Source organism: Lepus europaeus, chromosome 21 (assembly GCF_033115175.1).
Source record: "Lepus europaeus isolate LE1 chromosome 21, mLepTim1.pri, whole genome shotgun sequence".
NCBI classification, from domain to species: Eukaryota; Metazoa; Chordata; class Mammalia; order Lagomorpha; family Leporidae; genus Lepus; species Lepus europaeus.
Window position 1 is genome coordinate 1534551 of NC_084847.1, and position 24946 is coordinate 1559496.

The 24946-nt window shown below is 63.6% G+C and overlaps 2 protein-coding genes across 3 annotated transcripts in view; both read right to left on the reverse strand.

The window, feature by feature from the left end:
• The window catches only part of RNPS1 (RNA binding protein with serine rich domain 1), a 426882-nt gene that overhangs the window by 11729 nt on the left and 390207 nt on the right, over positions 1-24946 (reverse strand). The window lies entirely within an intron of this gene.
• ABCA3 (ATP binding cassette subfamily A member 3) overlaps positions 195-24946 on the reverse strand; it is a 39742-nt gene continuing 14990 nt past the window's right edge. The window contains exons 8-32 of one of the 2 annotated variants that reach the window (XM_062180168.1): positions 24324-24440; positions 24048-24168; positions 20696-20869; positions 17938-18119; positions 15144-15284; positions 14602-14731; positions 13914-14068; positions 13132-13287; positions 12802-13012; positions 11377-11527; positions 10555-10653; positions 9631-9817; positions 8933-9215; positions 8050-8323; positions 7035-7239; positions 6453-6672; positions 6085-6243; positions 5089-5261; positions 4344-4472; positions 4056-4250; positions 2646-2833; positions 2157-2327; positions 1731-1921; positions 1522-1595; positions 195-1079 (exon numbers count right to left, since the gene is read on the reverse strand). In XM_062180168.1, the coding sequence (XP_062036152.1) occupies positions 948-1079; positions 1522-1595; positions 1731-1921; positions 2157-2327; positions 2646-2833; positions 4056-4250; positions 4344-4472; positions 5089-5261; positions 6085-6243; positions 6453-6672; positions 7035-7239; positions 8050-8323; positions 8933-9215; positions 9631-9817; positions 10555-10653; positions 11377-11527; positions 12802-13012; positions 13132-13287; positions 13914-14068; positions 14602-14731; positions 15144-15284; positions 17938-18119; positions 20696-20869; positions 24048-24168; positions 24324-24440 (4218 nt within the window). In that variant the 3' untranslated portion in view covers positions 195-947. Of the gene's footprint in view, positions 1080-1521; positions 1596-1730; positions 1922-2156; positions 2328-2645; positions 2834-4055; positions 4251-4343; positions 4473-5088; positions 5262-6084; positions 6244-6452; positions 6673-7034; positions 7240-8049; positions 8324-8932; positions 9237-9630; positions 9818-10554; positions 10654-11376; positions 11528-12801; positions 13013-13131; positions 13288-13913; positions 14069-14601; positions 14732-15143; positions 15285-17937; positions 18120-20695; positions 20870-24047; positions 24169-24323; positions 24441-24946 lie in introns of both variants that reach the window. The other variant, XM_062180167.1, reaches the window with a different exon arrangement.

The following is a 24946-nucleotide window of genomic DNA, read 5'->3' on the forward strand; positions in this document are numbered from 1 at the left end:
TAAACCTGGAACTGGCGGTTTGCCCAGGGGGAACCATCCTGTTATGCTCCTCGGAGCCCCTGTAGCGATGGCCAGGGCAGTCACAGGGGAGGCAGGGCACGGCCACGGCGGCTGGCCTGTGTGCCCCCGGCCGGAGGCCTGGAACTCGATGAGAGAACCCGCTTGGTCTGCAGTGACACATCTGAGGCAGAGTGCATGGGTCCCACAGCCTTTATTCTCTGGTCAGAGTCCCAGTGTGCTTAGTGTGTGCTCCAGGCAGGGGGTGAACACCGGTGGTCGTCCCCGACTGTCCTGGCGCTGCTGCCTGCTCCAAGGCGGACCGTGCTCCAAGGCTGGCCACCTGCTTCTGGAAGGTGTCTGGCACAACGCGCAGCCCGGGGACAGCTCAGCTGGCCACGGCACCCACCCCCTCGGGAGCAGCACCTCCAGCCACACCTCCTGGGCTGCACTGGAAAATGAGTCTCAGCACCGAGTCACAGCCGACATCTTTGCCCCAGAGACGGTGGTTCTCGACTTCTCTGCCCGTTCCCTGCAGCCCAGGGGACCCTGCTCAGCTCACCCCTGCTGGCTTCTTACTTCCGCCCCAGGGGAGCTTAGTGTTGTAAACATGGACAGGTCACCAGCCCCGTCCCTGCGGGAGCACGTGCAGAAACCCAGTGGCCCAGGTCAGCTCTCCACCCAGGGGTCCGGCAGCCCCGCCGGCACACACGGTGGGACCCACACCGGGGCTGGGAGCGTGGGTTCCAGCAAGCCTGCCTTCAGAGCCGTGGCACGCTGGTTTCCGGGTGAAGGCGCCGACACCCTGGGTCCGTTCTGTGCAGACCACAATTCTTTCACAGCCACCGTGGAAAACGGGGATTCAAAACAACGGACGAGAGCAACCCCAAGGCAGCGGAGGCACAGGCGTGCACTGGCCCTCCCGCCCCTGCCCAGCGGCAGAGGGCGCCTCATCGCCCCTCCTCCGAGGTGGGCGGCTGCAGGTGGGCGAAGCTTAGGAAGACCTGCTCCAGCGAGATCTGGCTCACCGAGTAGTCGTCCACTCCGTACTTCTCCTTGGCCTTCTCCAGGGTACCAAACACCTTTGGGAAACGGTGAGGTCACTGGTGAGAGGACCCAGGGCCTCTGTGCTGGCCTGGGGGTCCTCCAGCAACAAGCACTGGCAGCCCCGCCCCCAAGATCTGATCATCGCCAGCCCTGCCCTGGAGCCCCCGGGAGGAGCGAGTCCTCCCAGGGACAGGGCGCTGGCCATGCGGGGCAGCCGGGCAGGGGGCCTCTGCCCACAGCTCAGAGTGTGGTCCGAACGAGCCGAGTCTCCCCTCCGGGTCACTGCTGCTTTCTGCACTGAATTATTTTCCACCAGGTATTTTGGGGATAAAACCTAAAGGCTGGTAGGGGGTGAGATTTGGAGGAAAAGCAGTGGTTCTCCCCTGGAAAGAGCCTGGCGCCGACCTAGAGAGAGCCCTGCAGGGACTTTGCTGGGCCCCCGCCAGCAGCTGGAGGGGTCCCAGGTCCTGCACTCACCTTCGCCCAGCTGAGGTCGTGGCCGGGCAGGTGGTAGTGGACCATCCCCTGGTGCTCATCTTCCAGGACGCTGCCTGCACAAAGGACAGGCGTGTTCCTGTGAGGAGGGGGCCGGGGGCCAGGGGAGGGCGGTCCGGCCCCAGGGATCGAGGATGTGGGAGAGGCAGAGCGGCCGGGAGAGGCTCAGGCAGGCCCAGGCAGGCTCGCACCTGGGAAGGTCAGGTCCACAAAGGCCTTGAAGTCCTGCAGCGCCTCCTGCTGCCCTTGGCTCCGGATCTTGGCCTGCAGGGAGTAGCCGCTGCCGAACTTGCTCTTGAGGTGCTGCGGGCTGCCCAGGCACTTGAACTGACCCTGCACCATGATGGCCAGCCGGGTGCACAGGGCCTCGCACTCCTCCATGCTGGGGACAAGGGGGCAGGCCTGAGACAGCGCTGGGGGCGCCGACGCCCGCCCTGAGAGCAAAAGTCTTGTGTGGACAGGAAGGCGCCGACGCCCAGGCCAGGCCGCTCCCGGTTCAGAGCATGGCCTGTGGGCAGAGGCTGGGAGTCTCCTGGTCGGCTCTGGGCACCTCGGGGGCCCACCCTGCCCAGTCCGCCTGGCTCTTCTACGGACGCACAGGGACACCCCGGCTCTACCTGTGGGAGGTGATGACGACGGCCTTGCCAGATTCACGGGCCCGGGCCACGGTGTCCCAGAGCAGGCGCCGGGCCACGGGGTCCATGCCTGTGGACGGCTCATCCAGGAAGATGACTGCAGGCTCTCCGAGGAGGGCGATGCCCGTGCTCAGCTTGCGCTTGTTGCCCCCGCTGGGCACCAGGTGCAGGGCAAGGCCGACAGTTAGCAGGGGCTCCCCAGGCCCCACGACTGCCCCAGGCCCCAGGCCAGGCCCATGGCCCCATGCACAGCAGGAGCACCACTTGTCTACCCTGAAGCGCGGCCTAACGGGAACCGGCAGGGCAGCCCCTGTCACCTGGCACTGGGTCACGCCTGGGTCACGCTACCCAATCCCCACCTGATCCCCGAGTCGTGGGCCGGAGCTCAGGCCACGGCCTGTGTACCCACTCCCCAGTTCTGTGCTAATGGGGACCCCGGCTCCAGCCCGATGGGCAGGGCTCAGCTCGCACCTGTACGTCCTGACCAGCTTGTCGGCGTGCGGCTCCAGGAGCAGGCCTCGCAGCGTGGTCTCCACACAGGCCCCGATGCGGCGCTCGGGGATGCCACGGAGCCGGGCGTACATGACCAGCATCTCCCGGCCAGTCATGTGGTCCAGCAGGGCATCAAACTGGGGGCAGTAGCCAATCCGCTGCCGCACCTGGGGTTAGGACAGGCCCCCGAGGGGTGGGTCAGAAGGAGGACCATGGAGACTCCCACCCTGGTCTCTTCCTGTGAGGCTGGCCCGGAGCTGGGCACGGCCTGGGCGGCTGCCACGGCTGCCATGCGGGCACAACAGTGCAGTGAGCACAGAGGCTCCGGGCCAGCAGAGACGGGCCAGTGAGTGGCCTGGGGCAGCTCTGACCATGACGAGCTGCACTGACCACACAAGGTGATAGCCACGCAGAACTTCACACAGGTGCTGACGACAGGTGGGCCCTCGTCTGCTCACGGGCCCCCTACCAAACATCCGCCACGAGTGGTGGGGCCCGTCTTGGGAGAGGGACAGCAGCTGGTTTCTGGGTGAGTGCCTGTGTCCGGCAGAACCAGGGGCTCCGTGGCCTCTCAGTCGCCACGACCTGCCCTGCCGCGGTCAGGCCTGGTGGGGCCAACACTGCTTGGTGCTGTGGATTCAGAGACGGGATTTCCTTTTCTTCGCCTTCTCTGGGTTCCCAGGCTTCCAGAGTGTGCTTTTAATGGGCCTGGGAGAATTCCCAGCCATTTGCCACCTCATTCTCTCTTCCTCCTGGATCTCAGGTTAGATGTAGTCGGGACCCCTCGGGCTGCCTCCGTGCTTCTAGCCCACATGGTTTTCTGTCTCCTATTTCAGAGTCTGGGCCTGACACCTGCGAAGCCGGCCTGTGGGTTTGTTCCCTGGGAGGCTGTGTTTGTTCCCTGTGGAGTCTCCCCGTGGTGCCCCCACCCTAGGCCTTCAAGTCCGACTCGGGAGGTTCTGTGAGGCCTGGGCTGAGGCCTCCCCCGGGAGGGCCCGACCCGGTCACAGGCGTGCTGCTGTCCCTCTTCCCCTGGGCCACAAGGAACACAGGGACTTTCTGTGCCGTCCCCGGGGAGGGAGCAGGAGTGCTGCCTCTGGTTCAGCCCGATGTGGGGGAAGGGCGGTGGGCCCTGGCCTTTCCTCGGATCCTCCCAGCATGCAGGCCTCTACCCCACCCCCACTCCCTGCCCGAGCCTTTTGGGGTTCTCAGATGTTGGCCCCATTTCTCTCCTCTCATCACCTGCTCAGCTCTGGCCCCGAGCACCATCTCGTGCTGGCTGTGACTGTGTGCTGTGCCCACTCTGAGCCAGAGAGAGCCCCGCTCCTGCCTCGGGGCTCCCGCTCCTGCCTCGTCTGCCCCTCCCCAGCAAGCCCGGCCTGTACCCACCTTCCCGATGTCGGAGCTGATGCTGTGGCCCCCGACGAAGGCGTCCCCCGAAGTGATGGCTTCCTCCCCGGTCAGCATCTTGAACGTGGTGGTTTTCCCGGCCCCGTTGAAACCAAGCAGGCCAAAGCACTCCCCTCTCTGGACGGCGAGGGAGATCTTGTCCACGGCGAGGAGGGGAGTCCGCTGCTCATACACCTGCAAGACGCCCGCAGAAAACCTGCCGTGAGGAGGCCTGGGGGCCCCGGGGTGGGCAGGTGGCCCGGCGGGGTCAGGGCCCGGGCCCTTCACCTTGGACAGCTCCTTGATGATCAGCGGTGCGTCGAGCAGGGGGCCCAGGCTGGGGGCCAGGACTCGGCTCCTCTCGTCAGCCACATCCTGGTCCTCAGGAAGCAGCGCTGTCTGGGCGCACAGTTCTGCCTGGTGGTTCGAGACGGAGACGGCACCACTGAAGCCCGGCACAGGCCCCTCTTCCGAGGGACACAGGGCAGGGGCAGAGGTCCCCCAGGGAGGTCTTGAGGGACTGAGGTCTCCGAGGTGCCCCCCAGCCTCAGGGCCTGCAGGCGGGAAGGGGTGAGGGGCCGCCTGTGCTGATCAGGAAACACGAGCCCCGAGGGTCTCATAGGAGCCATCGACGAGGGGCTTTGTGGAGAGGAGCAGTGTTGTCTCACAGAGGCCGGCCGGCCCCGGGGCTCTGTGCAGCAGAGCAACCTCAACAGGCTTTGTTTGAGGGCGGGAATGGAGACGGAACGGACGTGGGAAACACCGCCTGGGGCCCTGCACCCCTTCTTCTGGGCACTGAGGGGCCCCAGACACCACCTCTGCAGAGAACAAAGTCCCAGGCCCCAGGGCTGATGCTGTGGCACCAGGGTCTGGGCACACAGGGCAGCCCCTGCGGGTGGAGGGAGCCGGGCGCCCTGCCGGGTTCGAGTGCTGACACGGAACTGGGCTTCCTGGCAGTGCTGGGTTGGTGGTGATGAAGGCCCTCGTCTCGCTGACCCAAAGCAGCCCGTGAGGCGTCCTGGGAGCCGCTCACCAGCGTCCACCTCCTCCGGAAGGCACAGAGGGAGTTCCTCAGTCTCCATAGCAGGTTGGTCTCAATGAGGAAGAGCAGGGTGAGGTAGGCGCACCCCGAGGCGGCCATGGAGGTCACAAACCGGCCGACCCCCGGCGCGCTCCACGCGAAGAAGTTCTCCTGGTACACGATGTCTGCGGGCAGCGGGGGAGACGCGCTGAGCTCGCAGCCCAGCACGCGTGGCCCCCGGTCCCCACTGCACACCCTCCTCCCCGAGTGCCGCGCACAAGCCCGGTCACCTCCCATGCTTCCTGGGGATCTGGCTGCAAGAGGTGCCCCTCGCGGCTGGGACGAGCGGCTGACCACGCCTCGTCCACTCACACACGCGCTTTCCAGGGTCGGGTTCGCAGTGAGCAATGGCAAACCCAGTCCCGTGAGTGACGCAGCAGGCGCAGGGCAGGGACTGGGCTTTGTGGGTGGCCACGGGGCTGCCGTCCAACACGCAATGGGGCAGCTCCAGGCACAGAGTGGGGTGTGGTGGCCCCGCAGGGACAGGTCCAAGCCCTAACCCCTGAACCTATGATTGTGACCTTGTCCAGAAGTGGGGTTGCTGGGGATGGAATTGGTTAAGGGTCTTAAGGTGACAGACGTCCTTGTAAGAGAAAGACAGAGGATGAGACACACACGAGGAAGAGGCCGTGTGAGGACAGAGATGAGACTGCAGCGGCGAGGCCTACAGCTCCCTGAAGGTGCAAGGGACAGAAGGCCCCTCCCCAGAGCCTCTGGAGGGGGCACGGCCCTGCCCACACCCTGGTCTTGGCCTCTGGCCTCCGGCCTCCAGACAGGGGGAGGATTTGTTCTCTGGTCAGAGCCTCGGGTCCTGGACGCCAGGACAGGTGGAAAGAGGAGGGCTAGGACGGGCGGGTGGGACAGAGGGCTGGGCGGGACGTGGGGCCCAGTGGCCCTGAGTGCGCAGGGTGGACGCTGCGGCCGGCCGGGGCGGGTCTGGACACTCACTGAACTTCCTGCAGTAGTGAGCGGCGATCTCCGAGGAGGTGCAGTAGCGCTTGGTCTCATAGTTCTCGTAGAAGCTGCTGACCGCCATTCCCAGGCAGTGGTTGGGCAGCACCAGGAACACCCGATCCAGGGTTCTGGAAAGTTCTTCTAGCTTTACCGCTGCGGTGAAGAGAGAGGAGACCAGTCAGCACAGACGGCAGACGGCGGCAGGGAAGCGCTGGTCTCAGGCGTCCCCGTAGGTCGCGGACCTCCACGGAGAGGGCCTTGGCCACACGAGGCCCAGCGAGGCCGCAGCTCCCGGGGTGGCCTTGCAGAAACCGCACGGGGCAGGGAGGCTGCAGGCTGGGGCTGGCCGGGGGTGCTCCCACCTGGGATACGCATGATGGTGACCATGAGGAAGGTGGCGATGCCCGACAGGATGTTGACTATGGTCAGCCTGGCGTAGGCGGTGGCCGCGCCCGAGAACAAGAAGCTCAACAGGTACATGAGGGGGATGATGGCCCAGCCGTAGAGCAGCAGCAGCAGCAGCGTGCCGGCTGCGTGGCCGTCCCACGTGAAGGCGCGCACGTCAAAGGCCCGGAACACCGCCTGCCGCGTGGCACAGATCGGGGAGGGGGACTCAGGCCTCACGCAGTCCAGCAGGCGCCTCCCGGGGGCCAGGGAGGGACTGATGGTCACATTCAAATGCCCTCGGGCCCTGACCAATAAGCTGGCCCCCGAGGTGGCCCTCGTCCCTGGCTGATGCAGTCACTATTAGGATCTAGGGCCCTGCCCACCAGAGCTGGGCAGCGGCTGGGGGTGGGGGTAGAGAGGAAATGGAGGGGCGACTGTCCTCCGAGAACCAGGGGCTGGGCGCTGGCCCAGACTCCCCATCCAGCTCCGGTTCTGTGCACGGGTCCCCAGGGTGACCTCCCCCGGCCGTGGCCTGCGGTGAAGGACCCCACACTCACAAGCAGCAGCAGGCTGGGGACGAGGAAGGAGATGAGGTCCCACAGCAGAGCGGAGAGCCAGTAAGTGGCCACGCGGACTCCGCTCACAAACTGGACGTGCTTGGCCTGGACGGCCCTCTCGCTGACCGCCAGGATGGAGAACGTGCTGGTCAGGAAGGCCATGGCAAAGAGCAGGTTGAGGGCGATGTCAAAGCCCTTCCGGCCCCTGCGGGGGACAGGGCTGCTCAGCGCCAGCGCAGCGCCTCTGGGCAGCAGGGACCACGCCCCTGCCCCCCGCGCTGTGCAGCACACGGGCTGGAGGGAGGAGGGCACTGCAGTCCCGAGGGTCTCTGCCCTTCCCGTCGGCAGGGACAGCTGTGTCCCTCCCCTAGCCCACTCGGTGTGCCAGAGCCACCCGGCCCCAGCCACGCCCGGGGACACCAGCATTTGCCGAGTGTTCCCTGGGGACACTGCATAGTCCCAAGCCAGACCTGCCACTCGGCTCCTGCAGTGACCAAGCCCACTGTGTCCTAGCTTCTGCCTCTGGTTGCCCCCAGCACCTGACCTCTCCACAGATGGTGCTGGGACAATGGAATAATATGTGGCAAAAAAAGAGAAAAAAAGGAACTCTGAACTCATCATGTCGAGAAATGTGTGTACAGGAAGTGTCCCGAGCACGCATGTCCACAGTGGACGGACGCTGCCTGACCCGGGGCTGCTCTGAGGGGTGACAGAAGCGGTCACCACGACAGTGTGACGACGGCTCCCTCTGGACGCACCATCGGCACCTGACCCGGAATTACAAACAGGCGGGTTCCGTGCTGCTAAGGCAAACCAAGACAGCCTTGTGTCTGGTCCACTGTCCCCGGCCAAGCTTGAACCCTTGGGCTGACCCACGGGTCTCCTAGTCTGCGCTACCATCGGGGCAGCACGCCCCCTGCTGGGAACAGAAGGCAGAGCAGTGAGGACATCTGGGAGACGGGTGGAGGCTGCAGGGTGGGGCCCACAGGCGTTTGCCGGCCCCGCCCGCACGTACTCGCTGAACTGGTCCTTGGCAGCCTGCAGGGCGCTCCGGGGCTGGGGGTAGTTGGAGACCACGATGGAGGCGCGGGGGCCACACAGAAGCTGGAACAGGAGGTTGTCGACGACGGCCAGGGCGGTGGCCGGGGAGTGGTAGGCCTGGTTGTTGAACAGCGCGGTGACCACCGTGTGCTCGCCTGCATCTCCAAAGGACGTGGCCACCAGGCACCGCTCGTTAAAGCCGCCCCCCTCCACTGAGGCCCTGAAAATCAGGAACTCCTCCAGGTCACCTGGGGAAGGACAGCACGCTCAGGGGACGCAGGGACCTCACGGCGCTGCTCAGGGGCCTGGCTGTGGGCAGGGCCGAGCGGGCCCCACCAGCTCTTCCTGCTGAGAAGGGCCCACCGTGGTGGCCGCCGGCCCCGAGCAGCCAAAACCGTCAAGCGCATCCTAAGACGTGCTTGATTCCCACCCAGGCTCTATCGTCTTTCAGTCCTGCTGGTCAGGGAGGGGGAGGCAAGAAGCAAAAGCTTCCACCACGTTCTGTTCAACAGAGCACAGCCTGTCCCACGCCTGCGGCGGCTTCCAACCAAGGCCGCCAGGGTCCTGACGGCTCTAGGTTTTCCCACGTCACACGGAGGTGGTTATGACCAGGAAGCACACGGAAAGTAACAAAGACCACGAACTTCCTAGTTTCCGGGAACCAGCACCTGAGGAGGCCTAATCCCAGGGGACAGCTGGCCAGGTCCGGAGCATCTGTGGTTGTTGTTAGGGGCGGGGGCGATGCCAGGGACACCACTAACCTCCTACAGCGCAAGGGGCAGCAGAGCCGCCGTCCAGGAGCCACGGCCTGGCCGCACCCCCGGCCCTCCACCCCGGGCCCTGGGGATGCCCCTTACCCAGCACCTCTCGGGGCTCCTGTCCTTGGGCCTGCAGCATGTCTTTCAAACGCTCCGACAGCTGCTGGTCCAGCCTGGACGTCCCAGGAACAGAGAAGGGCACCACGGTTCGGCCGTACTCGCCCAGGGTCAACCTCAGCAGGGGGTCGTCGAGGATCTCCGAGGAGTAGTTGATGGCCAGCAGGGCCAGGGTGACACAGGTCAGGGGCACAAGGATCTGGGCGGCCAGCATCTTCCACTCCCGCCAGCTGTACGTGGCCTTCTTCAGGAACATGGCCCAGAACTGCTGCCAGTGGAGGGCCAGCTGTAGAGCAGACACACCAGGGAACCAGCGTCTGACCCACCGCCCGGAAGCAGGTGCTGCCCCCAGGGGGCACCTGCAGCCACACCAGGAGCCACAGCGGCTGCTCGAGGGGCCGGGGGGCGGGGGAGGCTCAGGACACCACACAGAGCCGTGACCACACATCTTTGCAGGCCCTGTCACAGCCTGTGGGGAGCAGGTCCACTCTCACTGCTGACCCTGCAGCCTGTGGGCAGGAGGTCCACCCTCTACCTGACCCTGCAGCCTATTGGGAGATCCACCCTCTGCCTGACCCTGCAGCCTATTGGGAGATCCACCCTCTGCCTGGCATAGACGCCCTTGTGGACCCTCCTCCGCCCCTGGGGTGAGGGCAGCCGGCCCCACACAGCGTGCCTACCCCAGTGTTGAGCTTGACCATGCTGGGCTCCTCCTCAATGAGGGCGCCGATGCCGTCCGTGGGGTCCAAGGCGCCACAGAGGTTGCTGTCCACAGCCCAGTCACTGGCCCTCCTCTCGTGCTGGTACTGCAGGGCTGGCAGCTGGACGGCCTGGATGTCCATGCTGGTGTCCACCAGCTTGCCGACCCTGCGACGGACACACGGGGCACTGCTCATGACCCAGCCCCCTGGGGGAGGCAGGAGCCAAGCTGCTCTTCCACCGAGGAGGGGGCGGGGAGGAGGGCAGAGGGCAGAGGCCCTGACATGGAGCCACCGCCCGACTCCCTGTCTTCATCCATTGTGTCCACTCACTTATTCAGCAGGACTTCCTCTGGGCTGGCAGTGTCCACAGCCAGCCAAGCCCATGGGAGGGGGCAGCCAGACGGGGCCCCTGCCCCAGGGAGACCACCCAGACTCAAGCCAGGGCCTTGCGAGGGAGACAGGGGCTCAGGGCTCAATGGCAGCACTGGGGCAGGCTCATCACCGAGCTGGCCCCTGGTGGTAGAAGGTGTACATCTGGGGCACGAGCTGCCAAGGGTTGGGGGAGGCTCGGTGCCCCGGGAGGGACTGGCACCGGGGGAGAGCAGATGGCAAGGCCAGCAGGGGCCTGCCCTCAGTCCATGCTCGAGCCACAGGGAAGCCTGAGAGCCTCCTGGCCCTGGCTCTCAAGGCCAGGGCTTCCCGGGGCTGCCCTGTCGTGCCCCGGTCATCAGTGCCGCCTCCGGCCAGTCTGCTCCAAGGCCACCCCCGCGGCGGTCTTTGCTGGGACCTTGCTCGCCTGTGAGCACCCCGGTGGTCTCCAGGTGGACATGACCGAGTGAGGGGGTGGCTGCTTTATCACCCACAGCGCCGAGAGCGAGAGTGACCCAAGCCCCCAGGACTGACCGCAGGAAGACCTCCTCCATGGTGGTGACGGAGGCCCCGAAGCTGGCGATGCCCAGCTCCTTCTGCCGCTTCTCCAGCTTGGTAAAGAGGCCTTCAAACCTAGGAAGGGGCCCGGAGTGAAGACAGCGTCTCAGGGACCTTCTAGATAATTCCCTGCACGGCATCCCCGCCCTGTAGGTGGACAGCCAGCTCCTTACAATGCCTTTAAAGGAGCAGCCGAGTTCTGGCTCACACACTCCAGTTCCCTTTCCTTGAGAACCATTTCAATTCATAGCAAACATCGAAAATCGGGAGGAAGGGAGGCCCCTGTCCAGTCCGTTTTTCTCGGCAACGTCCTCGGGGCACCGGGGGTGCTCACGTGGAATCACAAAGCCGGCCACAAGAAAGCAGCGATCGTTCGTTTGACCACAGGGTGGAGAAACCACGGCACACGGCACACGGGCAGTGGGGCCCCGCGGAATGAAGCAGGTCTCAGGGCTGAGCTGAGGCAGCCGCTCCCTCCCGTGTCCCGTGTGTGGGACAGTGCACGGGCCTCAGATCTGAGGTCCAGAACACACACACACACACACACACGTGTCGGAGTCCGGCAGCTCTCCTGAGCAGGGCAGCCCTGCGTGTAACCCAGCATCAGGAGGGAGCCACCTGGCTCACAACGTGTTCCTTCCAGCCCTGCCCAGGGGGCCCGGCACACTGCACCCCGCCAGGGAGACTGACCAGGGATGACCGTCCTGGGGCCCCAGGGCTGACAGCCACACCGAAGAGGGGCAGGGAGACTGGGAGCACCGGGCCCTCTCGGCCCACAGCTCCTTCCCACGTCTGTACCTGTGCGTGCTCTCCTTGGGGAGGATAAAGGAGAGCTCGGCCCCGGCGCTGCTCTCCAGGGTGGCGTTGGGGACGTGGTGGCGCACCAGCTGGGACACGCCGGCGGGGTTGCAGTGCGGCTCCTTCACCAGCGTCATGTGATAGCCGGCGCCTGGAACACGTGGCCAGTGTGAGGCTCTGGGCCACTCCCACTCCTCCAGTCCACACTGGGGGCTCGGGGCTCAGGCTGGGCAGGTGCATAGGAAAGAGGCTGGAGAGCCAGGGTTAGCGGAGCCAGAGCGACGTTCTGTGCTGTCCCCGGGTGTGGCCTTCCACATCCTGGCCGGGGAGAGCTCCCTGGACGCTCCAGGCACTCGGGCAGGCTGCTCACGTGGGTCATGCATGTGTGCTGTGAGGTTGACGCTGCTCAACGTGGGCAGGAAGATGCAGGTGTGGTGACACCACACACGCTTCCTGGGCCCCCACCCCACCTCCCCAGCATCTTCTGCGGGAAGTGGGACAGCCTCGTCCACTTCAGAGACAAGGATGCTGGGCCCTGCCAGAGTAAACCTTGGCCAGCTGGGGGGCCTGGGCAGGAAATAGCCAACAACGTTCTTGGGGCTGAGGCGCAGACAGCCCCTTGGCTCCTGAGGCCCGCTCCCCCATTTCTTGTTAATGGAAGAAGCCTTAGTATCTTCACTGTAAGTGGCCCCCCGGACAAGGGGCCCTTCCAGCCTGCTACTGACCACACCGGGGCACCCTCGGTCAAGAGGGCTGTGCGCTGGTCGCAGAGAGGCCAGCAGAAGTGAGGTGGGGCCCCGGGGTGCTCTAAAGGAAGGGAATGTGGGGGCTAGCATACACGACAGCACCACGACGGAGCAGGAAGGGACCCTGAGAAGGAAGGCCTGGGTCCCGATCCGAGTCGCCACCCCCTGGTCCAGGGCCGTGCCGGGAGCCACGCTCACGTGGGAGCTGCCACGTTGGCAAGGGCACTGCTGTTCTCAGTGGCCCTGGCATTGACCCTCAATGAATCGTTTCTGCTCCACTCCCTGCTCGTCCTCACGGCGCCTCCACCTGGGCCTGGGGTCTCCCTACACGGGCCTCGGAGCAGAGAGTCCGAGAAGGGCTCTTCACTGCCCATGTACAGCAGGCCAGTGGCATTGACCCCGTCCTGGGCGGAGGCTGGACCGCCTGCCCACCTCCCACGTTCACCGCATAGCACTGAGCTCATCCTAGGATGGAGGCTACACTGCCCGCCCGCCTCCTGCACTCAATGTAAGGCACTGACCCTGATTGCCCACCCGCCCGCCTCCCGTCCTCACCGTAAGGCACTGGCCCTGTCCTAGGACAGAGGCCGGACCGCCCGCCCGCCTCCCGCGCTCACCGTAAGGCACTGGCCCTGTCCTAGGACAGAGGCCGGACCACCCGCCTGCCACCCGCGCTCACCGTATTTCTGCTTGAGGAACATTGGTGACCCGCAGCACTGCAGCTCCCCCTTGGCCATGATGGCGATGCGGTCCCCCAGCAGGTCGGCCTCGTCCATGAAGTGGGTGGTCAGCAGGATGGTGCGCTCGCTCTTCTGCTGCTGCAGCAGGTCCCAGACAGCCCTCCTGGAGATGGCGTCCATGCCCGAGGTGGGCTCGTCCAGCATCAGCACCTGGTGAGCAGAGGCACGACCCGGGCCCGGCTGGGTTGAGCTCCACGGCCGCCGTCCCCAGGGCTCGCCGTCCCCGGCTTGTGCCCAGTGCCTGCAGATCCCCGGCCTGTGCTGCGTACCTTGGAGCCCGCGATGAGGGCGATGCCGACGGACAGCTTGCGCTTCATCCCCCCGCTCAGGAACCGGCAGCGGGAGTCACGCTTGTCCTCCAGGCTCAGCAGGTGCAGCATCTGCTTGACTTCCTCGGGGCACTTGTGGGGTGACAGGCCTTTCAGCTGAGACCACAGGACCAAGGGGGCGTGAGGCAGGCCTTTCTGGCGGGAGGCTGACCCTGTCCGCCCATAGGCCCCGGCCTGGGAGGAGTCCTCCCTCGGCGCCGCTTTGCTGGAGTCTGCCCGCCCTTAGCCCAGCCCTTCCAGAACAGCTCTTCCTTTTTTAAAATTTTTATTTATTATTATTATTATTATTATTTTATTTTTGACAGACAGAGTGGATGGTGAGAGAGAGAGACAGAGAGAAAGGTCTTCCTTTTGCCGTTGGTTCACCCTCCAATGGCCGCCATGGCCGGCGCACCACGCTGATCTGAAGCCAGGAGTCAGGTGCTTCTCCTGGTCTCCCATGGGGTGCAGGGCCCAAGCACTTGGGCCATCCTCCACTGCACTCCCAGGCCACATCAGAGAGCTGGACTGGAAGAGGAGCAACTGGGACAGAATCCGGCGCCCCGACTGGGACTAGAACCCGGGGTGCTGGCGCTACAAGGCGGAGGATTAGCCTATTGATCCGCGGCGCCGGCCTTAGAACAGCTCTTCCTAAGAGGCCCTGGATGCCTGCCAACACCGGCACCAAACTGGTCCTGCCAGCACCGGCGCCAGCACCTCTGCAGCCCCGCCCGGCGGCTCACCTGGGCGTAGAAGGATAGGTGCTCTGCCACGGTCAGGTTGTCAAACAGGATGTCGTGCTGGGGGCACAGGCCCAGGCTCTTCCGGATCTGAGGCATGTCCTGGGAAATGTCGTGCCCGCTGATGTACGCCTGTCCGCTGGTGGGGGGAAAGAGACCTGGGGCCAAGCAGAAGACCCCGGCCCAGCGTGAGGCTTACCTCACCGGCACCAGGCAGGAGCCCCTGCCACAGCACAGCTCCTTTTGTTGAACCCAAGGCCCTTGCCCACGAGGGACAGGCCTGCTGACCCCGCTGTCCGCCACAGTGGGCTGTGAGGGGCCTGCAGCTGTGAGGCGGGCGGGGGACACAGCCCCGCTCCAGGGCACCCCGGCTGGCCAGGGACAAGAAGCACACACCCAACAGCGGCTCATTCGAGTCGTGTGCGTGTGCCGAGCAAATCGCCTGCACCGAGCCTCGCCCCAGAGCTGAGCCTGTGCCGCCGGGGCAGACAAAGGCCAACCTCAGAGCCAGGGGTGGCAGGCCAGGGCCGGGACATGATCAACAGGGGGCGGACCTGCTCCCGTCTGGTTCCAGTCAGCCTCTGGTTCACAGAGGCTGGAGGGGCGAGGGTCACTGTGTGTCCCCCTGGGCCTGTGGGCTGGGGCTTACTCCTGGTGGCTGGGAGTAGGCGGAGGGGGAGCCGGCCCTCACCTGTGAGCATGGACAGGGTGGTGGTCTTCCCCGCACCGTTGTGTCCCAGCAGGACAGTCACCTGCCCCTCGTACAGGTTCAGGTTCAGATCTCTGACTGCCGCCCTGTCCTTGTTCCCCACGCGGAACACCTGTGGGAAAGGCAGAGGCCGCTCTGGGCTTCCCGTGCCCTTGGGGCTCACTCCACAGCCCTCCTGCACCCTCTGGAAGGCTTGTCCCAGCGTCCCCGGGACTCCAAGCCCAGCGTCGCCCAACCAGAGAGCCTGGGAGTGAAGTTACGGGCAGCAGCTGCTTCTTCCTGCCACTCCCACCTCCCATGCGTCCTACGAGTGCCTCAGTGTCCCTCGGGGGCCAGAGGACCCAGGAGGCCAAGGTGGCCAGCACAGCTAAGCAGAATCAGCATTACTGAGAAGCTGGGAGAGGTACAGCCAGGAAAGTGAGCGCTGGCCCCACACCGGGCACTGCCGAGACATAAGGGCACGTGGGCTCTGCCTGGACAGCAGTCGGAGAGCACCTGCTGGTGGCCCCACAGGGAAGTGGTACCTTGGACAGGTGTTTGATCTTGATGCCGGCCACCAGGGTCTCGGGCTCGGCCTCACAGTGCTCCGTGGGGAGAGCCTTTTCGGGGTCGGCGTCCTCTTCTTTCCCCATGGCTGTCCGCGGGCTCCCACACCAGTACGAGGGCTGAGCGGGGACAGAGGTGTCGTTGTGTGTGTGATGAACAAGGCAACAAGCACACGTCACGGCAAACAAGCACCGGCGTTCGACCACATCCCAGCCCTCCAGGCACCAAGCCCAGCCCTCTCCCTAGTCGACTGCTCCCCGACACTCAGAGCCTCGCTCTTCTGATGTGATGAGTGGACACGAGCGCCACAGGCCTGCTGTGACACAGGGAGAGGCGTGTGTCGGCGGGACGTTAACACAGGGAGAGGCGACTGCACGGTCCAGAACAGGAGCCCCGTCTAGCGCCTCCCCCAGCTGCGTCCTCACCCAAGCTGCGCTGGGACCCTGAAGACCAGCGAGAGGCCAGGGGGCCAAGCCCCCCTCTGCTGTGAGGAAGCCTCTCCCCTCCCCGTCTCCGGCCACCAGGGCGGCAGGGTCAGTGCCAGGGGCTGGAACCCACCACCGACCCCATCCTCGGCCCTTAGGGCAGCCTGGTGCCTACAGAGACCCACTCGACAACACAGCTGTGTGGGCAGGGCGCCGGGAAAGGTGCTCACCGGAGGGCGAGCCCGGAGCGGTGGCGGCTGCTCAGCCGCAGCCCTGGGACACCACGTGTAGTTCAGCCCCCAGTGTCTGGATCGCCACATTCCCCTGGGGTGCAGGGACACAGGTCCCACACGGGACGTGGTTTTCAAATCAGAATGTGTCTTTTGTTACAAAGCACCACTGCATAGCTGCAGGATGTTTCTAAGTGATGAGGAAACAGGTGCTTCCAGCAATCGGCATCCCCGGGTTTGGTGCAATGCAGTAAGATTAATACTTGTCAAATCAAAGAATGAAGAGAGAAGTGACCCTGGGGGACAGCGCCGTGGCACAGTGGGTAAAGCCACCGCCTGCAGTGCCAGCATCCCATATGGATGCCAATTTGAGTCCCGACTGCTCCACTTCCAATCCAGCTCTCTGCTGTGGCCTGGGAAAGCAGTGGAGGATGGCCCAAGTGCTTGGGCCCCTGCACCCACGTGGGAGACCTGGAAGAAGTTCCTGGCTCCTGGCATCAGATTGGCCCAGCTCTGGCCGTTGCGGCCATCTGGGGAGTGAACCAGCAGATGGAAGGACTCCCCCTCCCTGCCGCCGCCTCTCCTTCTTTCTCTGTGTAACTATGCCTTTCAAATAAATAAATAAAATCTTAAAAAAAAAAGTGGCCCTGAGTAACCAGCCCAGGAGAGGATGAGTTAATACGTGGGGCTGCACCCCGAGAGGGAAGACTGGACAGGTGTTATACATGAACTTGATTCCCAAAAAAGGTGTGTGCCTGAATACAAACACACTTACAGAACGGGGCCGGCGTTGTGCAGGCTGGGTTAAGCCGCCCCTGCAACGCTGGCGTCCTGCATGGGCTGCAGGTTTGAGTCCCAGCTGCTCCCTGCTGCTGCTTCGTTTTTCCTTCTAAGATTTATTTTATTTACTTGAAAGGCAGAGTTAGAGGAGGGGACAGAGATATCATCTGCTGGCTCACTCCCCAAATGGCCACAATAACCGGCTGCTCCACTTCCGACCCAGCTCTCTGCTGTGGCCTGGGAAAGCAGTAGAAGATGGCCAGGTCCTTGGGCCCCTGCATCCGCGTGGGAGACCTGGAAGGAGCTCCTGGCTCCCGGCTCTGGTCTGGCCCAGCCCTGACTGTTGCAGCCATTTGGGGAGTGAACCAGAAGCTGGAATATCTCTGTTTCTCCCTCTCTCTCTCTCTCTCTGTCACTCTGCCTTTCAAATAAATAAAATAAATCTTAAAAAAACACATAAAACAGGCCGGCGCCGTGGCTTAACAGGCTAATCCTCCACCTTGTGGCACCAGCACAGCCGGTTCTAGTCCCGGTTGGGGCGCCGGATTCTGTCCTGGTTGCCCCTCTTCCAGGCCAGCTCTCTGCTGTGGCCCGGGAGTGCAGTGGAGGATGGCCCAAGTGCTTGGGCCCTGCACCCCATGGGAGACCAGAAGAAGCACCTGGCTCCTGGCTTCGGATCAGTGAGATGCGCCGGCCGCAGCGGCCATTGGAGGGTGAACCAACGGCAAAAAGGAAGACCTTTCTCTGTCTGTCTCTCTCTCACTACCCACTCTGTCAAATTAAAAAACAAACAAACAAAACACATAAAACAAACATGTTTATGTATGTTTAGATAAAATCCTAAAGCTCTACTTACAGATACTTGTATATGCGTTTAAAGCGTCTAAGATGTATTATTAGGTTTCACAAAAAGCAAGTTTCAACCACGTTTTACCACACAACCCCACTTTGTAAGGCAGGTGCAGCTCAGGCCCCTGGGCCACAGGGCGTGGGGTGCCAGGCGTTAGCAGGGCTCGCCTCCTGGGGTGGGAAGCTCTCGCTACTCCAGCCGCGCGGCCGCTTGCCCAAGAAGCTGCATCGTTATGGCTGGGGGCAGCAGGGCTGCAGGCGTGGGTCCCTTCCGCTCGGCCGCCACGGGGGAAGGGTTCACACCTCTCTCTGAACCCATCCCAAGGTCCTGGGGACACACTGTTCACCGCCCTGGACACCGGGCAGGGTTTTCTCTCCCAGCCCAAGCAGGCATCGTGCTTCAGGGGCTTGGAGGGGGCCCCCACCCCAGTGCTGGGGACCCACCCTGCCGCGGTGAGCGGAGCGACAAGGAGGGCGCGGGCACTCACCATGATGAAGAAGTACCACGGCTGCGGCACGCCGAACTGCCCCGGGAAGACGGCCTCCACGTACCAGGTGACCAGGCCGTAGAGCACGGAGTCCAGCAGCAGCAGCCCCAGCACGTGGCCAAAGCAGAAGTCGTCGTCCACGTTGACCGGACTCAGGAGGTCTCGCCACTGGATGCCCGTGCCTGGAGAGTGCACCAGGAGACCAGCCGACACTGGGCAGGCGGCGAGGGCCCAGGCACCCTGAAGCCCCATGTCACATGCGTGACCCTGCCAGTCTGCGAAGGCGGCAGGACTCTTGCCCGCCCAGCTTTATAACAGGTCTGGCAACTTTCTCCAAGTCGTTAAGACAGCAGCAGTCACAAAACTGTGTTATACAGCCAGCCAAAGCTCGCTACTGACTAGACGGGCTCGGACTGAGCCGATGTCTCTCTCTCTCTCTCTCACACACACGCACACACATATGCTTGCACAGGGCCGGCACTGTGGTGCAGAGGGGTAAAGCCCTAGCCTGCAGCACTGGCGTCCCATATGGGTGCAGGTTTGAATCCCAGCTGCTCCACTTCCAACTCAGCTCCTTGCTAATGTGCCTGGAAAAGCAGCAGAAGACAGCCCAAGTGTCTGGGCCCCTGCACCCACGTGGGAGACCCAGAAGAAGCTCCTGGCTTCAGAGCGGCTCAGCTGTAGCTGGAACAGCCACTTGGGAGTGAAATAATGGATAGAAGACTTCTCTCTCTTTCTCTCATCTCTACCTGTCTCTGTAACTCTTTCAAATAAATAAAACTTAAAAAAACCCACACGCACACAGCATACGTGTGAGGAAACACAAACACGCACACAAGTATCAGCACAGAGGTGCATAAACACACATGCATGTAAACACACACATACACACACATGCACACACGTGTAAAGCGCTAACGGAGTCCACAACATTTCATCTCTCCGTGGTTTGTCAAGGTCACGGTCCCTGTGTGTCCCGAGGTTCAGGCACCTGATGGAACTGGCTGCCTTCCAGCCAGGTCAGCATCCACTTTCAGACCCCGAGAGATCTCTGCTTACGGAAACGCAAACAGAACTTTGAGGGGGGAAGGCCTCCCTTTGGAGATGGTTTTTACAAAGCACCTGCACCCCGGACGATGCTCGTCTGAACTTGGTCACGCGCCCCTGCACACGGGCACACACGCGTTCAGAATCTGCAGTGCTGGAGGCCTCGGTCAGCAGAAGGAAAACTCTAGCTAGACACAGCAACACGGGGAGCTCCCTGCAGACAGCTACAACGGGAGCTGCACCATGCCGGAGTCTCAGGGCACCTCCCAGCCCATGCGTCCAAACCCAAACCCCACCGCAAATAGGTTTGGTGCTGCTCTCGAAGGCCTTATGGGAGTGGGCTCTCTCCTCTGTGCACCTGCTGTGTGGGGACCAGGGTTCTTCCAGGCGCTGTCCTGGGAGCACAGGCTGAGCCTCACCAGACACCGCACCTGCGGGCGCCTTGATCTGGGACTTCCCAGCTCCATACAGCTCTGTTCTTTATAAACTGCCTGGTCTCACCTGTCCTTGTGTGGCAGCAGACGGCCTAAGACACACGGCTGGAGGAGGGGAGAGCGTTCGGCCTATGGAGAACTGCGGACGGGGAAGGGCAGGGAGTGCGGCTCGGCCCTGGGGAGGGGAGGCTGCCCAGGGGGGCGGAGGCCAGCACAGCAAGGGCCCCCTACGCCCACACCATTCTCAGCCTCCTCTTGGAAGCAGAGCAAGGAGAGAGGCCAGGCCCCAGCGGCAGCCTCCTGCCTCTGCAGAGCTTGTCTGGGAGAGGGCTTGGGGAAGCTTGGAAGTGAAATGGGGCCTTGTCCTCCACCTCCGGAGAGCGAGGAGGAGAGGGGCTACACAGGTGCCCTCCCCCACTCATCCAGAAGGCCGGACTCCCTCTGCTCAAACCCAGCGCCCACTGCAGTCAGCCAAGGAGGCGTCCTGTCCGGCCCTCCTGACGTCTTAGCAACCGGGAAATTCTACAAAGGACGAGGAAAACGTGTATTCCTGGTCTCACACTTCTCTCCTGGGCCTCCCCGCCCTCCTTACAGGGCTGCAGGAGGTCCTGGGGAGCAGGGGAGGGGCTGTGGCCTGCCCTGGCTGAGGGCTCTGCATTGACCAAGGCCCTTCAGAGGGCGCAGCGCTGTGGCGCAGAGGGCTAAGCCAAGGTTCGTAACGCCGGTATCCCGTATGAACACCAGTTCAAGTCCCGGCTGCTCCACTTCTGACCCAGCTCCCTGCTAATGTGCCTGGGAAGGCAGTGGAGGATGGCCCAGGTGCTTGGGCCCCTGCACCCACCTGGGAGACCCAGAAGAGGTTCCAGGCTCTTGGTTTCCACTCTGCCATTGGGGAGTGAACCAGAAGATGGAAGATCTCTCTCTCTCTCTCTCTCTCTCTCTCTCTGTCTCTGTCTCTCTCTCTCTCTGTCTCTCTCTCTCTCTCACTGTGTGTCTCCCTTTCTGTAACTATGCCTTTCAAGTTAATAAATTAATTAAAAAAGTCATCAGACACAGTTGCCACCGGGCATCCTGCCCTTTGCCCTCTGAGCCCCAGGCCCCTGGCCCACACCCTGTGGCTTCTGCAGCCTCTGGGACTGCCCCGGACTGCAGCTCCCACTGCTGCTCTGTGTGGCACCCTTGCACCCCCTCAGCCCCAGCAGCCATCTCTGGCCTTGGTCGTCCCCAGTGGCCACCGCCGGCGGCACTTCCCACGAGGGAAAGAGGACAACACTCACCTTTGGCTTCGAATTTGCCTATGAGCTGTGCTCCCATGGCCATGGCCACGTTGGACAGGAGGCAGGAGAGGAGCTTCTGGCTCAGCGTCATCCAGTTGTATCGAGGAGCCACGAAGAAGTAGGGGATGTAGGTGAAGAAGTAGAGGAAGCCGCCTATGGCTGCTGCCATGTTGGCTGCGGGCGAGAGGGGACAGGGGCAGCATAGTGCGTGGGTGTGCACGGTCACAGGGTGCAGGAACCTGGCTCCACAGGAGCCGCCGGCGGGGAGGAGCTGCTGACCCCTGTGTCAGCTGTCCACTTGGGGACAGGAGTCCCAGTACTCAGCCTACTGCCTCCTCTCCCCTGGAGACAGCGCCTGCCTGGGGCTACACCTAGGTCCCACCCTGGGACCCCCACAGCCCAGCTGCCTGCAACATCGCCGCACACCTGTTCCCCATGCTGCCCCACTTCCTGCCTGGTCCACTTGTTCCCTCACTCACTCACCGAGCACCCAGCTCGCACCCTGCACTGAGCCAGGCGCTGAGCCCCTCCCAGCTGCACGTCCGTGTCTGGTGACCGCCTGGGCACAGGGAGAACCCAGACACCACCGAGGGCGGCAGAACTGTGAGACGCGCATACACCTCACCAACTCGAGGGAAACGTGGCCGTTTTGCAGATCTATGTAAATTACAGCAGGTTTATGGTGGCTATTCCTTAAACTGAAAACAACTAGATTTTCTTACATTCATTGCTCTAGAATAAATACAGACAAATATGTCACATAGGAAAAGCCCTTTGGGGCCAGCATTACGGCTCAGCAGTTTAAGCTGCCACCGGTGACGCCGGCATCCCACGTGGGTGGCTCCACTTCTAACGTCCTGGGAGAGCAGCGGAAGACGGCCCAAATGTTTGGGCCCCAGCCACCCCCCTTGGAGACTTAGATGGAGTTCTGGTTCTTGGCTTTGGCCTGGCTAGACCTAGCTGTTGTAGCCACCTGGAGAGTGGACCAGCAAATGAAAGATTCTCTCTCTCTCTCTGTGACTCTGCCTTTAAACAAATAGACCTTAAGAATACAGAGAGAAAAGCACTTTGGTGTCATCAATTTTTAAGGACACAAAGGGTCTTAGGATCAAGGAGCTGAGCCGCAGCGGCTGGACTGAAATCTGTCCCTCCTGCTCCTGTGAGACCGTCCACTGGCAAGGACAAGTCCAGGGGGCGGGCAGCGGGAAGGGTGGAGCCGCCACGGGGGCGGGGGACACACAGCCTGAGAACTGGGCCCTCTGGGGCTGAGACAACGGAGGCTGCTGGGCGTGGCTCTGACTCCCTGGACGGGAGGCTCAGCTGCAGCCCCACCTCTGGGCACGCGGGCACGCTCAGAGGGCTGCAGCCCCACCTCTGGGCACGCGGGCACGCTCAGAGGGCTGCAGCCCCACCTCTGGGCACGCGGGCACGCTCAGAGGGCTGCAGCCCCACCTCTGGGCACGCGGGCACGCTCAGAGGGCTGCAGCCCCACCTCTGGGCACGCAGGCACGCTCAGAGGGCTCCACGGGCATCAGAGTGGGCAAACAAGAAAGACAGAATAAGCCGGCCGTGGGCTTTTCTCTGTGGATGGAGAGACGCTTCCCCCCAAACAGGAAGGGTTTCCCCCAACAAACCAGGTGAAGAAGCAAGACCGGAGGATGTGTGTGAGCCGACCGAGGGTTCACAAAACACCCGCACCCATGCACGCACCAGCTCACAGAGGTAAAGGGCACTAAGGACAACAGAGAGGCTGCAGCCGAGGCCCAAGAGGAGAGCATGCCAGCGATGCCGGCAGCAGGATCCAATGGGCCCTGAGGGAGAGCGGGCAGGAGCCTTCAGATCACAGCACCCGCGCACCCAGGCCAGCGCCAGGCTCCTGCCCACAGGGATGGCCGTTGGCTCAGACGGCGATGGCTGCCTGGCAAACCCACGGTCCGCTCCGGAGGGAGGCAGAATAAAGTCGCCTTTGGGCATACAGAGTCCAAAACACTTGAGCAACCGCTCACTCACTCCATTCAAAGAACCATTCCCCAAGGAACAACAATAGAGTGAGTCAGAGCAGCAGGTGCGCCTGGGATGGCGCACTGCCCGCATTTCCCCCAGGGGTCACACGGACCAGACCACAGTGAGATGCCTGGGTGGTGCTAACGAGGACGCGGTGTGTGGGAAGGTGTGAGTCAGAGCTGGGAGGAAGCAGGACAAGGCAGGCAACTCAGCGGCTCGCACGGACGCCGTGAAGGGGGGGCCCGAGGCGGACGCTGGAGCAGAGGCACTATCTACACCCTCCGAAGCGCGAAGCGCGGGATAAGAGGCACCGCGGGAAACGCCATCAGTCCCCGGAAGACGAAGCAGAGGGAACGGAGCTGGACAGAGGCACCGCTCAGGCAGCACGAGGCCGCCGGACGTCCGAGCTCACTGGGCGGCACAAGGCCACCGGATGTCGAAGCTCACCAGGCAGCACAAGGCCGCTGGACATCAGAGCTCACTGGGTGGCACGAGGCCACCAGACGTCTGAGCTCACTGGGCGGCATGAGGCCACCGGACGTCCGAGCTCACTGGGTGGCACAAGGCCGCCAGACTTCGAAGCTCACCAGGCAGCACGAGGCCGCTGGACATCCGAGCTCACCAGGCAGCACAAGGCCGCTGGACATCAGAGCTCACTGGGTGGCACGAGGCCGCCGGACGTCTGAGCTCACCAGGCAGCACAAGGCCGCTGGACATTGGAGCTCACTGGCAGCACGAGGCCGCCGGACGTCTGAGCTCACTGGGCGGCATGAGGCCGCCGGACGTCCGAGCTCACTGGGTGGCACAAGGCCGCCAGACGTCGAAGCTCACCAGGCAGCACGAGGCCGCTGGACATCGGAGCTCACTGGCAGCACGAGGCCACCGGACGTCCGAGCTCACCGGGCGGCACAAGGCCGCTGGACGTCCGAGCTCACCGGGCGGCACAAGGCCGCTGGACGTCCGAGCTCACCGGGCGGCACAAGGCCACCAGACGTCGAAGCTCACCAGGCAGCACGAGGCCGCCGGACGTCTGAGCTCACCAGGCCCTTCACCCGACCCCGCGCTCCTGCCCGGGCCCGCCCGTGTGCTCTGGCCTCTGGCCTGTTTTCAGCGCCGTCCTGGGCCGTCCTGTGAGGCTCCCTTGCTGGCCTGCCCCATACCCCTGGTGACCTGCGGCACACACCGCCATCCCTGGCTCTCCCACCCACTGCTCTGCCGTAACTCAGTGCCTGGCTCACCTCCACTCAGATGCGGGGACCCCTTCACCTCACACAGCCCAGACAAGCGCCCGGCTTCCCCGAGCCCTGGTCGTCCACGGACTCCGGTCCAGGGCAGCCAGACCACTCACCTTTACTGAAGAAGGTGCTGACCATGAAGCTGAAGGAGATGGAGGAGGTGGCGAAGCAGAGCAGGAAGGCCAGCACCAGGGAGGGGTCACTGTTGGTCAGCACGGCCACGCCCTTCTTCACCTGCAGGGGTAACCTGGCGCTGGCACGGGGCAGACCGGGGTCGGGGGGAGGCCCAAACATCCACAGTCACCAAGGACGCAGCCCAGGGTTCCACAGCGCGCCGGTGCCCTGTGCCGGCACCCCGGCTGCTCCGAGGCCGCAGGCACCACGCTCACCTTGACGCAGAAGAGCAGCGTCATGAAGGAGACCACGACGAGGAGGACGAGGAAGAACATGAGGAACCATGCGCTCCAGTGCAGCCAGCTGTCCAGCCCCAGCATGCGCATGTACTCCTGCGGGGGGCGGGGGGGCTCGCGTCACACCTGCAGCCCCGCGGGCGTCCTCAGTGCCCCGCACACGCGAGTGCAGCTGTGACCTGGACACCCACGCCGTGGCCTGCAGGCAGGAGCCAGGTGGCAGGGCGCTGGGGTCTGCCGGGCGGCTCTCCACTCAGGCAGGGCGTAGGGAATCCCGCCCGGCCCCCTCCCCGTCCTATGCACTGTCAGGGAGGAGTGCAGCTACTGCGCAGACTCGGCCGGTGGGTGACCGCCTGCCCTACCTGATTTACCTGTGGGTCTGTGCTTGTGACAGGCACAGGCTTCCCTGAGCCACGGCACAGCCTGCTCTACGGCCGCCTGTCAGGTTGGTGACGGCGCCCAGCGGACCCGTCCTCCCGTCGGCTTTCCCGGCCTTTTACGCCCTCCGTCGTTACAGACTCGCCCTGAGAAGGCTCTGCCTGGCACTTGGACATTTGCAGAGGAGGAAGCTGGGCGACTCCTGGGTGGCGGCAGGCGCCAAG